The following is a 17,518-nucleotide window of genomic DNA, read 5'->3' as shown; positions in this document are numbered from 1 at the left end:
CCTAAAGGACTTATGTCTTTAGCATTTCCATGCTAACTAAAACTATTAATTGATTTTTTTTCTTAAGATGTCAGATGTGGCTGCCTCCTAAATATACCTATATAACTTCCTAAGAGTTTTTCCCAGGCTTGAAGAACAATTAAAAGCAGAGAAATGTTGAGGAACCCACCCAAGAGGCCAGTTCAAGTGCTGAAACACCTTCCCCAGCTGGGCCAAGCCAAGTCAATCTCTTCCTTCCCCTGGGTTCCCAGAGCTTTCTGGGTGTTGTGAGTTGAATGTGTCATATGTAGGACTGTGGGCCCCTTCATGGGGGGAGAATCAGGTCTTATTTGTGCGGTGTCCCCACAGCACCCTGCAGGGGACAGGTGCTCAGCTAAAGCTGGACTGGGCATGAGGCGGATGAGGTCATCTCTTCTCACGTGAACGTTTAGCTCAACCTCAGTCATGGAGCCTTGTACAGACACTGGCCACAAAGCAGGGGCTGAGCTGGCCTCCAGTGATCTCCTAGAAGTAAGCCAAGGCAGCTCTGGTCCAGACCCAGTGCAGGTGTAGGGAGAAGGGGAAAGGGAAGAAACGGCGGCTACCAGTGCACGCTCTGTTCCCCAAGGGAGCTGCTGCCTGCATAGGACAAGCAGGACAGGACAGGGGTGCTCATGAACACGTCAAAAGGAATGGCAAGAGTCTTTCTGGAAGGAATGGCTATTGAGAAAACCTTGGCTCCTTCCCTTGGGCACCTCCTCAATCTGATCCAAGATACTCTGTGATCATCGCTTCACTGCCTTCAAATCTCCCAGTGAAATTAAGGCTGGGTCACAATTCATGACACCAGATGCTACATAGAAAGTAAGTCAAGATATAAAAGAAAACCATTTATAATAAAAAATGTCTTAGTTGTAAGACTGAGAGAAGCTAATCAGCATACCACCAAACTGCTACAGTTGTTGGGGGGTGGGGTGGGTAGAAAATATCATTGGAAAAAAGGATCCATCAGACAGAGGTACAAAAGCTGGGCGTGGTCCCAGGCTGTGGCTTCCTGGCTGGACTCTCACACGGTCGTTTCTATGGTTTCAATCACTTCCAGGTCAGACTGCGAGGGGGAGAGAAGGGTGCACTCATCCGGTTCCCAGCTGCTCTCTGGACTGTAATCTTCCTCTGAACTCAGTTCTGCTCCTTCTTCTGTGTCCTCGTCACACGATTCCACGTAGTGGGCCCCAATCGCATTGATCCCAGAGTCTTCAGAACTTGAGGGAGAAGAGCAGTGATCTATTTTTGGTGTATTGCTCTCTTTTGAAATTAAGGCATCGTGTGCAGAGACCTCCTCAGGGCTCATTTTGTGGGAATGTAGCGCCGGCTGCTTCTGCACATAACACATCTTCCCATTAATACATTTAACCTGATAGTTGTCAATAAAGAGGTCTGAGATCATACAGTACCTTGGTGAGTCAGGGGGCAGGGGAGGCTGGAAGACAGATGCAAATTTCAGAAAGTGCTCAGTGAGCGAGACTGAGATCTGAATGGTGTTTGTGGGCTCCCGAGGCCTGGCAGGAATCTCGGTGCTTGGAAGCTGTTCCACAGGGGTCATAGGCTGATACATGTATTTGCCTGTGGAGACACAAAAAAAAGACACTTGAAATCTCTAAGTATTACACAAACTATATTAATACAAAGATAATGGTTTCTTTCTGAGGATTCAGAATGTCTTTAAAAATATTTCAGTAACACCTCAAAAGAAACTAGTAATAAAATCATTCAACACCGTTATAGTCAATTAAAAAGTCAGCATGGTATATAATAATTTTCATCTAAAAGACTCTTTCTAAATCTCAATTTATATTTGAGTCTTTCTGATATCTCTGAAGTAGGTAGATGATACTATAATACTTATTTTACAGACAACTTTAAGTAATTTACATATCAAACTAGAACAAAGAATGTCCATAATACAGTAAGGTAAAAAATAGAACTTGCATGGCTGGGCATGGTGGTTCATGCCTGTAATCCCAAGCACTTTGGGAGGCCAAGACAGGCAGATCATTTGAGGTCAGGAGTTCGAGACCAGCCTGGCCAACATGGCGAAACTCATCTCTATTAAAAATACAAAATTTAGCTGGGCGTGGTGGTGCACGCCTGTAATCCCAGTTACTTGGGAGGCTGAGGCAAGAGAATCCCTTGAACCCAGGAGGCGGAGTTGCAGGGAGCCGAGATTGCGCCACTGCACTCTGGCAGTGGACTGCACTCCAGCCTGGGCAACAGAGTGAGACCCTGTCTCAAAAAAAAAAAAAAAAGTTGTAAAGTAGTATAATGTACTGTAAAATTATATTTCCATGTTTATCTCTTTTTAATGTATATATTCTTCCAGTTTTTAAATGTGTATAAGTTGATTATCAGAATTCCAGGAGATTTTCACTTTCTAGGTTTCTCTTTTTGCCATATTTGCACACTTATATACAATAGGTAATGGCCTGCTGGATCATCCTGGCCATGTTCAATGACTGGAGTAAGGGTTAGGGTGTGAAATGATTCCTCGAAGGACCAAAGCTCATCAGAGGCCTAAACAGGAGGTATTCTCTCTGACACCAATTCCACAGGCACTAAGCAACCTAAGCCAAGCAGAAGCAAAGGGCAAATGCACAGGGAGATGCAGAGGACAGCCTGCTGGATGTTTCTAGGAGACCAGCAGGCTTATCTCCAAGCCCTCCTCTCTGCTCTGAGCCCTCAACTGTTTCCCGCTTAGTTTACATGGAAGTAAAACCTAAATGGATTTGGTCTGAATGTGTCCCTTTCCTCATTCCATTTTTCATTCAACATCTAGCAAAGCCTCCCACATGCCAAGTGCTAAGGAAATAGGGTTGAAAATATCCAATCTGTAAGTCTAGAGTGATTTCAAAACAAAAAGCTAAAGCAGGGATGGGGGGGCGGGGCCAAAAAAAACTCCAGTCAAGTAGCCACAATTGTGGACATCATTTTTGGAGTTTTCCTAATTTAGCCAATTTATCGGTTCATGTTGTATCTTCTGCACATTGTTGACAGGGGTTTTAACCTTAGCACTACCTGCGTTTTGGACCAGATAATTCTTCGTTGTGGTGGGGGGAGGGGGAGGATGGCGCTATCCGACGTGCTGCAGGGTGTTTAGCAGCATCTTTGGCCTCTACCCACTAGATGTCAGCAGCAGCTCCTCCCCAAGGGAGGCAAATTCCCCAAGGGGTGAAATCAGCCCGGTCAAGAACCACTGATTATGGTATCTTCATGAGCATTTTTTCCAGGCGAAACACTCGTGTATGGCTCTTGCTCCTGTTTCTTTCTTTGTCAGGCTGGAAATCCTTCTAGGACAGGAATCACATTTGTAAGAAAAACTAGCTTTGGTTTTATAATGTTAATGAAGCCACAGAGGAGTAGCAGTTTCAGATTAGAAATGTAAGTAGTAAAGTTGCCACAAATCATGCAATCTCAGTAATCTATTCAGATCAGCCAAGCTTGCTTGTATTTTTTGTTTTTTAACTCCTATACCAAAAGAGCCATTCAGGTACCACAATTTCTTTATAACCAAATTACTCTAAAAATACCTTCATTTTCATCCTGGGGTACCACATGAAAAAGGTACACTTAAAGCCGTTAAGGCTCTGGGTTTCCAGGGTGCTTCCAAGCCCAGACAGACCTCATGTAAAGCCCATGGTCTGATAAAAATGTGAGAAGAACCCAGTCACACCTGCCTGGGAGAACTATGTTTAAAATATACCAGGCATTTTCGTTTCTCTAGATCTTTAAAATAATTATTACTTGTCAGGCAGAGTTAAAATCAGGTCAGATCTAAGAGCTGACATGGTAGGACCTCTGCCCCTAAGCACTGTGAACAATATTGGCTGAAGGGCTAAAGAAGGCTGACCTTTAAGCCTCCCTCCAGACCCTCCAGAGCAATGCGTGTTTGGGCACGCCATAGAGGACGGACTTGGAGAACCTGGGGAACTACTCTTCTGTCCACAGAGTGGTAAATAAAACATGGAATGAGGGCTTCGTCTTTTCCATTCTTGGCTGGTAGTTATGAGCTCAGGAGGCTGTGGAAGGGAGGCAGTCAAGAAGTGCTTGTATACGCTGATCAGGTTCATCCTGCCCTAAGTAACCTGTGGTTTAGTCAGTCACTTGACACAGCCATAGGGGGATCCTCAGAGTTGATTCATGCCGTCCAGAACCATCCTCAGATCCGGGGGAACAAGGCTTTATTTGTCCAGAGATAGAGGAAAAAGGTGAAGCCTGGCTTTAGGACTCCCCTCACTCCTTTTTTTCCTTCCCCTATCTTTGTTTCTTCATAATATCTTTACTTTCTTTCCTCTTGGCTCTTCCACTCTTTCTTTCTCTGGTCCCCTCTCATCCAAAGCTCTATTTTTCTTTCTCGAAGTGCTGTGCTATGGACTGAATGTTTGTATCCCCCTAAAATTCATGTTGAAACCCTAATCCCCTATGTGATGGTATCTGGAGGTGGGGCCTTTGAAGAGTAATTAGGTTTAAATGAGGTATGAAGGGTAGAGCCTCTGTAATTGGTTTAGTGTCCTATGAGAAGAGGGAGAGATCAGATCCCTTTCTCTCTCTCCCAAGTGAGGATACAGCATCTGCAAACCAGGATGAATGTCCTCAGCAAACACTGACTCTGCCTCAGTCTTGGAATTCTCAGCTTGTAAACCGTGAGAAATACACGTTTGTTGTTTAAGCCACCCGGTCTATGGTATTTTCTTAGAGCAGCCCAATCCGACCAGGATGTATAGTAAAGAGAAATGCAGCTGGGTGAGGAAGATGAGAACCAGATTCCACTTCCTTCTACAAGGTACGCCTAGTAAATGTGTTTACTTAGAGTGAGGGTGAGAGCCCATGATCTGGTGATACGGGGACACAAGGAAAAAGAGAAAGAAAATAGTAAAGATGGCCACATTAAAAAATAAAAAAACCTTTAGTAACCACCTTTGAAATATCAATTATTATATAATACTCTATTGTTTATGAACACATAAATAATTAAACTCACATCAAAGATCCCTGGGGTATCCTATGCTGAGAATCCGTGTTCATAAGGATAGCTCCCAGGCACTGCAAGACCCTGAGTTATCAGAGATTCAATTATGTTTACTGTACTATGAGAATAAAATGAACACACTTCTTCAACAGCAAGGATTTCTGGAGATTTAGCCAAGAAATTCAATAACCACTATATTCTCTGAACAATCGTAATTAAGAGTTTACTGTGTTACTTAAAGGATAAATAGATGAGAATGTTTAAACCCTAAAGCTCTAAAAGGAAAAGGTACTCAGAGAGAGGGCTTAGAGAAAAATAGCAAAAGGAGAATTCATTTGATCCAGCAATTCCAATTCCACTTTTGGGTCATACCTGAAAGAACGGAAAGCAAGGTCTCAGGGGTATTTGAACATCCATGTTCACAGCAGCATAATTCACAACATCCAAAAGGTGGAAGCAACCCAAGTGTCCCCATGGATGAGCAGATAACAGGCCACATATATGTAAAATATAACACAAGCCTTGAAAAGGAAGGAAATCCTGACCCATGCTACAACTGGAAGAACCCTGAGAATAAGTGAAATAAGCCAGACACGGTAAGACAAACACTATATGATCCCACTTCTTTGATGTATCTAAAGTAGCCAATTCATAGAAACTGAAAGTAGAATGGTGTTTGCCAGGGACTGGACATACCAGGAAATGGGGAGTTGCTGTTTAATGGGAACAGACTGAGCTTTAGAAAACGAAAAGAGATGTGGAAATGGATGGTGGTGATGGCTGCACAATATAAATGTACCTAACACCACTGAACTGTACATGTAAAAATGGTTAAGATGGGCCAGGCTTGGTGGCTCACACCTGTAATCCCAGCACTTTGGGAGGCCGAGGTGGGTGGATCATGAGGTCAGGAGTTTGGACTAGCCTGACCAACATGGTGAAACCCTGTCTCTACCAAAAATACAAAAATTAGCTGGGCGTGGTGGCATGTGCCTGTAGTCCCAGCTACTCAGGACGCAGGAGAATCGCTTGAACCCGGGAGGCGAAGGTTGCAGTGAGCCGTGATTGCGCCACTGCACTCCAGCCTGGAGGACGGAGTGAGACTCTGTCTACAAAAAAAAAAAAAAAAAAAAAAAAAGTTAATTATATTTTACCAAAACGTACCCCAAAAAAGTGGCCTGAGGTTACCTGCATCCATAGTTCAGTTCTTTGACTTTATATATTTTAAATTAGTTTTATACTTTTAGTGTAATTTACGGTGTTAACAGGCTGAAGGGAAAGAACCCATATGATCCAGAGTATATAAAGAATTCTTATCCCATAAGAAAACAATGAAATTTTCTTAAAAAGAGGTGTGGCTACATAAGAGTAACATGGAGGGATCTTGACGGTGATGGAAATGTTCTGTATCTTTTTTTATTGTACTTTAGGTTCTGGGGTACATGTGCAGATCATGCAAGGTTGTTGCACAGGTACTTACATGGCAAGGTGGTTTGCTGCCTCCACCCCCCCATCACCTATATCTGACATTTCTCCCCCTCCACCCCCACTGCCCCTCCCCTTGCCCCCGCACAACAGACCCCAGCGTGTGATGCTCCCCTCCCTTTGTCCATGTGTTCTCATTGTTCAACGCCCACCTATGAGTGAAAACATGCGGTGTTTAATTTTCTGTTCTTGTGTCAGTTTGCTGAGAATGATGGTTTCCAGATTCATCCATGTCCCTACAAAGGACACAAACTCATCATTTTTTTATGGCTGCACAGTATTCCATGGTATATATGTAATGTTCTGTATCTTGACTGTATTAATGTCAATACCTCGGTTGTGATATTGTACTACTGTTTTGCAACTTAACTGCCATTGGGAACTAGGAAAAGGGTATATGAGAGCACTGTATTTTTCTTAAAATTTTATATAAACCTATGACTTTTTTCAAAAAAGTATAATCTAAAACAACAGGGGAATAATGACCACAGGAGTGATGATATAACCCTTCCTGGTGTATTGTATCAGGAGCTACATGCTGTTGACACATTTCATCGCAGGAGATGTTTATTAACTTTGAATGTGCTGCCTGTCTAGGATTCTCCGTTGCAAAGTTACTATTATTCTCTTTGTAAGATAGGGATAGTGCAAATACCCTTTCTCATCATACTTTCACCCACTAATTTTAGCATGGATAGATGGATCTTGTCTGCAACAAATATTACTGTGGTGTTTGCCAAACAGTCATTTTATTTTTTAAACCACACACGATTCTTCAGATTTTCCATTTACGTCATTCCTTCTACATTTATTAACTGGAATTCTGTGTGTGAAATGGAAGATACCGGGATGAAATCGCATCTTGTCAGACCCAGACAAACTAAAGCCAGGAAAGCCTGAAGGCGGGGTGCCGGGGGGGGGTTCGTTCTTATATTTCTGAGATAAAGACTTGTTTCAAGGACTTTCTAAAATAACCCTATGAGATTCTTTACAACTGCAGCAACTCAGGTAAGATGCTCTGGAACACCTGCCCAGTAATGGCATCTCCACTGATAAACTGAGGTCGTCAACTTGGGTTATAATTCCCAAATAAATTCAACATATTTGGAGACTTTGTTCTGATTTTTTTTCTTGGTTGACATAAGTAAGCACCAAAAGCTGCTCCTTCTCCCTCACTTGTTTATTTACTCAATTATTTATATAAGCATGGACTCATAGATATTTTATTCTGTGTATTGCCACCTGTTACTATCATTTATTTTGTTACTCAAATTGTTCCAGATTTAGCTCTTGGGACCTGTGTCCTTTCAAGTATTCCCATCCTTGACTGAAGACGTCTTTACTTTCTGGCACCAGAAGACATTACTGGTTTATTTGTACTTTCCCTGCACCAGTCTGGGAATCAGCGATTTCTCCAAGGAGCCCTAGTTCCTTTTATTAAGAGCTTATACACATTCTTCAGCTTGTTGTCAAAATATTCCTGTGAAGTGGAATCTTAGTTTGCTAATGACTCCTTCAAATCACTCTCAGAGCTCATCCATAGGAAAGTGAAGACAATACCTTATGATAGTATCCAGTACCCATTTTTAAAATAATATAAAAATATACATCACAAACCCATTAATTTATCTTGAATCATTTTAAAGGGAGCTGAAATCACTTTCTCAATAATGAAAGTGATCATACAACATGTCTAACACAAAAATCAACTGTGACCAGAAAATGAAAAATAAAACTTTTTTGAGGGTGGTGGTACCTGGCTCAACACTGTCAGCTGTTTCCCAAAGGCCAATGAAACCACAAATAAGTCACTTCCACTACTAAAGTTTTGATTCATAATATTTCTGATGTTTTCTCCCTTTGGTGTTTGACAATAATATGTCTTTTCAAAATGCCTCAATGAGACACTAAAAAAGATTTATATTCTCATCCTAGCTCTTTGGTTGAAAAAAGAAACAGAAGAGTTATTACATTCTCAAACTCTTATAACAAGACAGCAGTCACTTCCCAGACTGGGGCCTTGACACACCCTGTGTTCTTTCTTCAGGAGGATACCCATTACTTAAAAAGGTTTAGATAATGCTCTATTAGTTATTCTGTCATTCTGGGCCCTTCACTTCAGCTAACATTGCAATTTGTAGCACTGTATAATTACATAGCAGATATATTTCCTTGAAGATGTTTCTTTCTCTTGGTTGTAGAGCACAAAGGGAATGGAAAACTTAAACCCAAATACAGAAAATAAACAAAAGAAATGTATGAGCCCTGTTAAGGTACTGTGTGTACCCTGCTCAACTATTTGATCAGTTGTACACTGATTCTTAAAAAAAGATCCTTTGGGGGGAAAATGAGCATTTTGCTTTTGCAGAGAGTTTCATGGTTGTTACAAATGTGTGTCCTCCTTGACACATGAAGTATACTGCTCTCAGGGAATGCAAAGTAATTTAAATATTTGTGTAAGCAAAATATAATTAGAAAGGTAAATGTACTGAAAAAAATGAGTGGCCTGAGGTAAACTGCATGCACAGTTCAGTTCTTTGACTTTATATATTGAATTACAATTATGTTTATTTTATTCCCAAGGGCATTCATTATTTTGAAAGTAATGTTAAATATTCTAATTTAGAAATTTCTGAAAGGCGCATTTTTCACTGGCTAGCATATCACAAACCAAAAGCAAATGAACTTAGTATTTATTATAGCCAATCTTTTTGTGGCCTGGCCCTTCATCCTGCCTCACTGGCATTCACATCAATATTTTTGTACTTTGAGCTGTGAGGACACTAAAGTTTGCCTATTTCCCAACAAGTTGAAATTCTCAATCAGAAATGTCTGCAAGATTCTAGTTTCTTCATTTGAAAACTGTATGTGTAACTCCTTTAGTGTGGCGGAGCATATTAACATAAAACAAATCCAGTGACACAGCCCACCAGAAGCATGGCTTAGTTACTCATTTAGCAAATCCTTACTGCATGTCTACCATGTTTATGCTACTAAGTCAGATGCTATGGGAAATAAAATGAAACAGTATGTAGTCATGCTTCTAGGAGATTGCAGATTGATATAGAAGATACAAAAGTAAAACAAGAGTTGAGTAAGACTATAGGACTATATACAAGGGTGTTCATGAGGCAGTGAAACAGGATTCCAGGTTTCACTGAAGGACTTTACATGGCCATTAAAAGACAGAGACCTGTACTGTAGCAAGCAGAATGGCTCCAATGTATTAGCGCAGCATTTGGGGTTAGACAGTTGACCAAGATGGCGAAGAAGAATAAAGTTTCTGAGGAAGACTGAGGCTGGATGGGGTTGGAAAGCAAAGCCAAGGAGTTCAGATTTGGGTGGCCATGGTGAATGGCTCAAGATCACTGAGGAAGCAGGTAATGATAAAAGGAGGGCTGTAGAGAATGTGGTCAGGTAAATGTTTGCTGATGGACTGGAAAGAGGAGATGGGAGTTAAGAAGAGGCTGCTACAGATTTTCAAGCATGAGGTTCTGATCTAAGTCAGGTGACTTGGAAGAGGAGGAAACACAGGAGACACATCTTGTGAAGGTGGCAAAGCTCAGGGGGTTAAGACAAACACCATGGACTCAGACACACCTGGATACGAATCCCAACTCTGCTATCTAAGAGCTGTTTGACTTTTTTTTTTTTTTTTTTTTTTTTTTTTAGGCAGAGTCTCCCTCTGTTGCCCAGGCTGGAGTGCAGTGGTGCCACCTTGGCTCACTGCAACCTCTGCCTCCTGGGTTCAAGCCATTCTCCTGCCTCAGCCTCCCAAGTAGCTGGGATTACAGGCAACTGCCACCAAGCCTGGCTAATTATTTTTGTATTTTTCATAGAGACGGGGGTTTCGCCATGCTGGACAGACTGGTCTTGAACTCCCAACCTCAGGTGATCCACCTGCCTCGGTGTCTCGAAGTGTTGGGATTACAGGCATAAGCCATTGCCTCTGTCCTGTTTGACATTTTTGAAATTGCTCGTCTCATATTTTCAGTTTCTTCTTGTAAAAGTGATTAATGATATCTCAGAAGGTGGTTGAAGGATTAAACATGAAAATGCTTTCAAAGCAATAACTCGGGTGTCTGGCACACCATAAACATTCTATTATTCTTGCTGCTTACAGAAGGCAAGTGCTGCCTGGAGGTGTCTCCAAGCCAGTCTAGAGCCTTTCTTGGCTGTATTTGCCCATCCCTGTTAAGACCAGGGCCCTCCCGTTCCTGAGTTTCTGGTACCCAGCTTCCTGATTCAGTTCCTCCTATTAACTTCTCTCTGATCAGATCTCGGCCACCCTACCTCACCTACTCCCAAACTCTAAAGTCTGCTTTCACTCTGTTTTTCAAACTAATATTTTTTGAGCCTTAATTATGTGCCAGGCACTGAGCTAGGTTCATGGGGTAAAAATAGAAGGCAAAACAGACAGCAACCCTGTCCTCATGGAGCTTACATTCTAGGAGAGTATGCATACTTCAAACAAATCACATGAAAAGATAGAAATGATTAAAACCAATAGAAGTGATAGGCAAAAAGTGATTAAAAAAAAAGTAAAGTCAGTGATTAGAAATTACATATTTAGGATAACTGATTTCGCCTGGGGCTCAGGGAAGACATCTCTGAGAAAGGGACAATGTATAATATAGGTTGAGTATCCCTTATCTGAGATGCCTGGGATCTGAAGTGTTTCAGATTTCCCAAAGCACTAAACTGACTTCAGCAATCAAGCCCTCACCCCCTCCCAGGATCGTACTGATACCTGGATTGCAGTCACGTGTGTTAAGAGAGAATGGAGGTGGTGGTGGAACAACGTACCACCAAGCAACCTGGACCAGCAGACTTCTATAAGCTACACTGCTCCCAGCCATGTGATGACACCCTCAAGTATGGGCAGCTTAACCCTGAGACCCACCTTAAAAATAACATTTCTGTAAGTGCCGTAAGTCAAAAATAGAGAAACTGTTTGCCACACTTAGGAATTCACAACCACCAATCTGAAACTAAAAAAGAATTTAACTACAGTTAGTCCTACCTGAAGCCAAATCTGGTTTAAGGGACAGATATACGCAACAAATTCTTGTGTATTTTAACAAGCATCAATCAGTGAACGACTAAGAGGAAAAAGAAGTGTAGAATGCATCCCCCTTACAATCCAGTTTGGGTCACATCAACATCCATAGACACCACAAGAGGGAATATAAGTATTAAGCGGTGGGTATTGATGATGCATGGTGTAAGGAACTCAGAGAAAGGCAAGGGCTGGAAGGGCTAGAAAAGGCTCCACAGAAAACATGGAATGTCAATTTAAAAAGAGCTAGGACCTGAACAAAAGAAAGTAAAGTGATGCACCTTGTGCAACAATAACATGATAATAGACCGGGGTGGGGGAGTGTGCGATGGTCAGGCGGCCAGCCTGAATGGAGCAGAGGGCTCTCCTACGACCTGAGACCAGTCTCTACCCAGATAACATCCCTCGGTATCCTCAGGGTACTTGTTTGAGAACCACCCCAACCCCACGGAAGTCAAAAATCCAGATACTCACATCTCATATAAATGGCACAGTATTTTGTGTATAACCTATGCACATCCTTCTGCCTTCTGTATATTTTAAATCATCTCTACATTATAGTACCTAATATAAAGTAAATGGTTTGTAATTTTTCTTTTTTTCAGACGGAGTCACTCTGTCACCCAGGCTGGAGTGCAATGGTGCAATCTAGGCTCACTGCAACCTCTGCATCCCGGGTTCAAGCAATTCTCCCACCTCAGCCTCCCGAATAGCTGGGATTACAGGCATGCGCCATCATGTCTGGCTAGTTTTTGTATTTTTGTAGAGACTGGGTTTTACCATGTTGGCCAGGCTGGTCTCGAACTCCTGACCTCAAGTGATCTGCCCGCCTTGGCCTCCCAAAGTGCTAGGATTACAGGCGTGAACCACCAAGCCCGGTCAATTTTTTTTTATTGTTGTATTGTTATTTATTTCCCAGATATTTTAAATTCATGATTGGTTGAATCCATGAATGCAGAACCAGTGGCTATGAAGAGCTCACTATAATGTGGCAAGAGCAGAACACTTCCCTTGCCATGGGAGATGGGATACAATAAGAGCCATTCTGCCGAATAAACCAGCACGGCAGAAGCTCTTGAACCTGTAGACACAGCTAATTCCAGTTGAGACAGGCCCCTTCTAGGGCCAGAGAGTTTAGACACTTCTGATGGGTTAAAACAAAACAAAACAAAACAAAAGAATGAGAACTCTCCTAGGCTTCCAGTTCCCATTAGGTGGCCAAATAAGGGTTTCATTTAGCGAATATGTCTGCCTGTTTCCACGTAAGCTGGAAAGTCATACTTATCCACCTGGAGCTATTCTGCAGAGCTAGCTGAATAGTTACTGGTTAGAAAAGAGAGCTGAGGAAGCCTTCTCACAAGGAAAGGTCACTGGGGGTGAGATGAAGCATGAAAACCATATGCTCAGAAAAAGGATGTCTGCTGACAGGGCACATGGAGACTCAGCCAGTCTGTACTGTCTACACGCTGCAGCCTAGGAAAACGGTGCAGAGAAGCGGGATGGGGGCAGAGAGGCATCAACAGGGAAGTGGCTGACTGCAGAAGCTACTTACAAGGTGAGAACAACTGCAGGAATACCACCGCTTTTCAAATCTAAAGATGGTTGCTAATGTCTTTCATTTTCGTTACCTAATATTATTATCTTTGATATTTTAATAACAAGCCTTGACTTTACGGGCATTTTATGAGACCACCTCAGCCTCCTGTCTTTCTCTGCAAAAATCACGAGTGCATGGGTTGAGTTACTAGGCTGAACAACAGATTTCTAAAATTGCAGTCTGAAAAAATCCATTTTGAGAACAATGAAATCCCTATGAGGGGGACGGCAAAAGTAGAGCCTGGAACATGATGATTCTGGTATAGTTTTCTGTCACTGCACTAGCACATAGCTGTATAGTTTTACAGACTATTAGCAATATCTGTCCATTGAATTAACCAAGTTATTAGCAGCCATTAATTAAATGGACAGATATTGCTAACAGATTAAAGCTAAGGGAAACGGTATAAGACATCTGTCACATTTATTGATAAGGGGATGAAAAATTCAGAAATTTACAAGGAAAGGATGCTAACAAGTCAACCTGATTTAAGAAAAATAAGATCTTGAAGCATCTGAAGTATCTGTGCTTAGCACAGGAACTCAGCAGGGACTCAATATGGTTCTCGATTTTTAAAAAAGATGTAACTTAGTTAAAGCTTTTGTAGGGAACATGTCTACATTATTCAAGAGCCTCATTTTCAATATAAAACAAGCCAATATAGCATTCTGAGGCTTCTTTTAATAACTAATAAACACATCCAAAATATCAATGAGATGTTAACATATACATGAATTATAATTCCCAATATAATCAAAGAAAATATACTTGTATTTTTCTTTAATAATTACCTATCATTTCTCCTGAAACTGTGGTTAAACCAGCCAATTTCGAAATTGGTGCCACTGGGGAAATCCAAAGATTAGGAGTAAGAAGTAATGAACTTCATATTTACAACTAACTAGTGTGTCTACTTCACTGCCCATCTAACAACTCCTGAATAGGGACAAGAAAACTCAGATAATGGCACCAAAATTCAACTGGAAGCTTTGTTCTTGAACCACCTAGTCCTTACAATAGAAGGGCTATAAACTTCATGGAGGGAGTCATTCCACAGTAAGCATTAAAATAGTAAAGAAAAAAAGGGGTCCGGAGTGCCATGAAGCTATGAACGTACTAGCTGTCAATTCATTGCCACTCAGCTCCAAATTTTCCCTTCCATATATGCTCTGCCATCATGGACAGAATTCCTTTACAGTGAGCATGGTGATGCTTTCTCAGTGGAGAGTCCAGAGGACTCTGCAGGAGGAAGGGGCTCTCTTGGCTGCTGCAAGTGTGAGGGGTACGGGGAGCTCTGCCCCAGCCATGCACCCAGAACGTGTGGTTCCTTGGCACACTTAAGTCTTGGCTTGGCCTACTGAAAACCTTCCCATGGCCCTCCCCACAAGGAAACCAATATTCTGAAGACCTCCTGCCCATCCTAAGCTTTTGCTCCCTCTACCCAGCCACACCATTAGTTGCTGATTGCCTGTGCTCCACCTGCACTGCAGAGGCTGCTTCCTGCTGGCCAAGCAATTGCAGACCAGTACAATCTGGGGAAGCAGCATGTTTCTCTGCTGTCCTTTGGGCTGAATTAGACTTTTACCATCAAAGTCTGAACCCCAGCCTTGGGGGAGAGGACTGCCTTTTAAGTTTGTCCTTCCTTAGGTATTCTCCTAGGGCCCTGGGGAACTGCATAGAATTTCCTTAATTTCTTAGAGTTTAACAATACTCTATATTAAACTTCCTCCCCATTTAATCCACTGTGTGGTTTCCATCTCCTGTTTGGTCTTAAATTGATTCAATGACACAGGTATGAGATTTCTTAAAGTAGTAATTTTGAGTATCTACTGAGAAAATAGCATTAAGAAGTTCAGTAGTTTATATATTTGGAACTTATAGATGAAAAATGTCATATATTAAAATGCTACTGATTCTTTAGATTTTTATAATTGGACATTTAATTTAATAATTTTAATATTAATGGAGAAAGACTTCAGAAGAATGCATCCTAAAACCTATTTTTTTTAAGAACATTGCCTTTGCTACTTAATATTCTAGCTCAATAATATCAAAAATAACTAAGTGAAGCAAAAGAGCTCACTGAATACCCTTGATTATTCTCCCCCAAAGGAATAGCATATAAAACTACTGAACTAAAAGTGCTTTTCCCGAAAGAACAAGCTTAGGAGAAGAACTGTGAATCCGGCCTTCATAATAGATGAGCACACGCTAATCTCAATTCCAGAGTGAAAAACTTCAGCAGCTAGGTGAGAGCAACATTCAGCAGCCTTAGGAATGAGATCAGAGAATCATGGCTGGCCAAAGATAACACAGCTCTTTTCCCAGGAACCTGAAATAAAAGGGAACAGATACAGGCACCTCTGCCTATAAAGCATGTGGCACACAGAAGGCAGAAACAACCATTTGAGAAAAGGAAATTCTGATTTACATGTGAAGTTCTAGACAAAATTGGAGCAGTATATAAAACCTAAGACATGGACCTCTGGGCAAGATGGCTTAATAGGTATAGCTCCGGTCTGCAGCTCCCAGCGAGATCAACTCAAAAGGTGGTGATTTCTGCATTTCCAATGGAGGTACCTGACTCATCTCATTGGGACTGGTGAGAGGCAGTGGGCGAGCAGAAGTAGGGTGGGGTGTCGCCTCGCGTTGGAAGCGCAAGGGGTTGGGGAACTCCCTCTCGTAGCCAAGGGAAGCTGGGAGGGAATGTGCCAGAAGGAACGGTGCATTCCAGCCCAGATACTACGTTCTTCCCATGGTCTTTGCCACCCATAAACCAGGAGACTCCCTTGGGTGCCTATGCCACCAGGGCCCTGGGTTTCAAGCACAAATCTGGGCAGCCATTTGGACAGACACCAAGCTAGCTGCAAGATTTTTTTTTTCATACCCCAGTGGCGCCAGGAATGCCAGCAAGACAGAACAGTTCACTCCCCTGAAAAGGGGGCTGATGCCAGGAAGCCAAGTAGTCTAGCTCAGTGGACCCCACTCCCCACGGAGCCCAGCAAGCTAAGATCCACTGGCCTGAAATTCTCCCTGCCAGCACAACAGTCTGAAATCGACCTGGGACGCTCATGCTTGGTGGGGGGAGGGGCATCTGCCATTACTAAGGTCTCACAATGTAAAACAAAGCTGCCAGGAAGTTTGAACTGGGCGGAGCACACCGTAGCTCAGCAAAACCACTATAGCCAGACTGCCTCTCTAGATTCCTCCTCTCTGGGCAGGACACTCTAAAAGAAAGGCAGCAGCCCCTGTCAGGGGCTTATAGATCAAACTCCCATCTCCCTTGGACAGACCACCTGGGGGAAGGGGTGGCTGTGAGCCCAGCTTCACCAGATTTAAATGTTCCTGCCTGCTGGCTCTGAAGAGAGCAGCAGATCTCCCAGCACAGTGCTCAAGCTCTGCTGAGGGACACATTGCATCCTCAAGTAGGTCCCTGACCCCTGTGCCTCCTGATTGGGAGACACTTCCCAGCAGGGGTCATTAGATACCTTATACAGAAGAGCTCCCGCCGGCATCTGGCAGGTACCCCTCTGGGACAAAGCTTCCAGAAGAAAGAACAGGCAGTAATCTTTGCTGTTCTGCAGGCTCTGCTGGAGATACAGGCAAACAGGGTCTGGAGTGGACCTCCAGCAAACCTGCACAAGAGGGGCCTGTTAGAAAGAAAACTAACAAACAGGAGTAACATCACTATCAACAAAAGGATGACAACACAGAAACTCCATCTGAGGCTCACCAATATCAAAGACCAAAGGTAGATAAATCCATGAAGATGGGGAAACACCAGTGCAAAAAGGCTGAAAATTCCAAAAACCAGAACGCCTCTTCTCCTCCAAAGGATCACAACTCCTCACAAGCAAAAGAATAAAACCAGACAGAGAATGAGTTTGACGAATTGACAGAAGTAGGCTTCGGAAGGTGGGTAATAACAAACTCCTCCAAGCCTAAAGAAGCATGTTCTAACTCAATGCAAGGAAGCTAAGAACCTCGAAAAAGGTTAGAGGAATTGCTAACTAGAATAACCAATGTATAGAACAACATAAATGACCTGATGGATCTGAAAAACACAGCAAGAGAACTTCGTGAAGCATACACAAGTATCAATCCAGTAGAAGAAAGGATATCAGTGATTGAAGATCAACTTAATGAAATAAAGCATGAAGACAAGATTAGAGAAAAAAGAATGAAGGGAAACGAACAAAGCCTCCAAGAAATAGGGGATTACGTGAAAAGACCAAATCTACCTTTGGTGTTCCTGAAAGTAATGGGGAGAATGAAACCAAGTTGGAAAACACTCTTGGTTTTTATCCAAGAGAACGTTCCCAACCTAGCAAGGCAGGCCAATATTCAAATTCAGGAAATTCAGAGAACACCACAA

General features: G+C 42.4%; 1 protein-coding gene across 1 annotated transcript in view; it reads right to left on the bottom strand.

Moving 5' to 3' along the window:
• Nucleotides 1–213: 213 nt before the first annotated feature.
• Nucleotides 214–17,518, bottom strand: part of CUNH3orf70 (chromosome unknown C3orf70 homolog) — a 74,267-nt gene continuing 56,962 nt past the window's right edge. The window contains exon 2 of the mRNA XM_032298378.1: nt 214–1,602. Coding sequence (XP_032154269.1) covers nt 1,046–1,602 — 557 coding nt within the window. The 3' untranslated portion in view covers nt 214–1,045. The remainder of the gene's footprint in view (nt 1,603–17,518) is intronic.

Source organism: Sapajus apella, unplaced genomic scaffold, assembly GCF_009761245.1.
Source record: "Sapajus apella isolate SASKATOON/1434 unplaced genomic scaffold, GSC_monkey_1.0 scaffold38, whole genome shotgun sequence".
Taxonomy (NCBI): Eukaryota; Metazoa; Chordata; class Mammalia; order Primates; family Cebidae; genus Sapajus; species Sapajus apella.
This window is presented reverse-complemented; position numbering and strand designations above follow the sequence as displayed.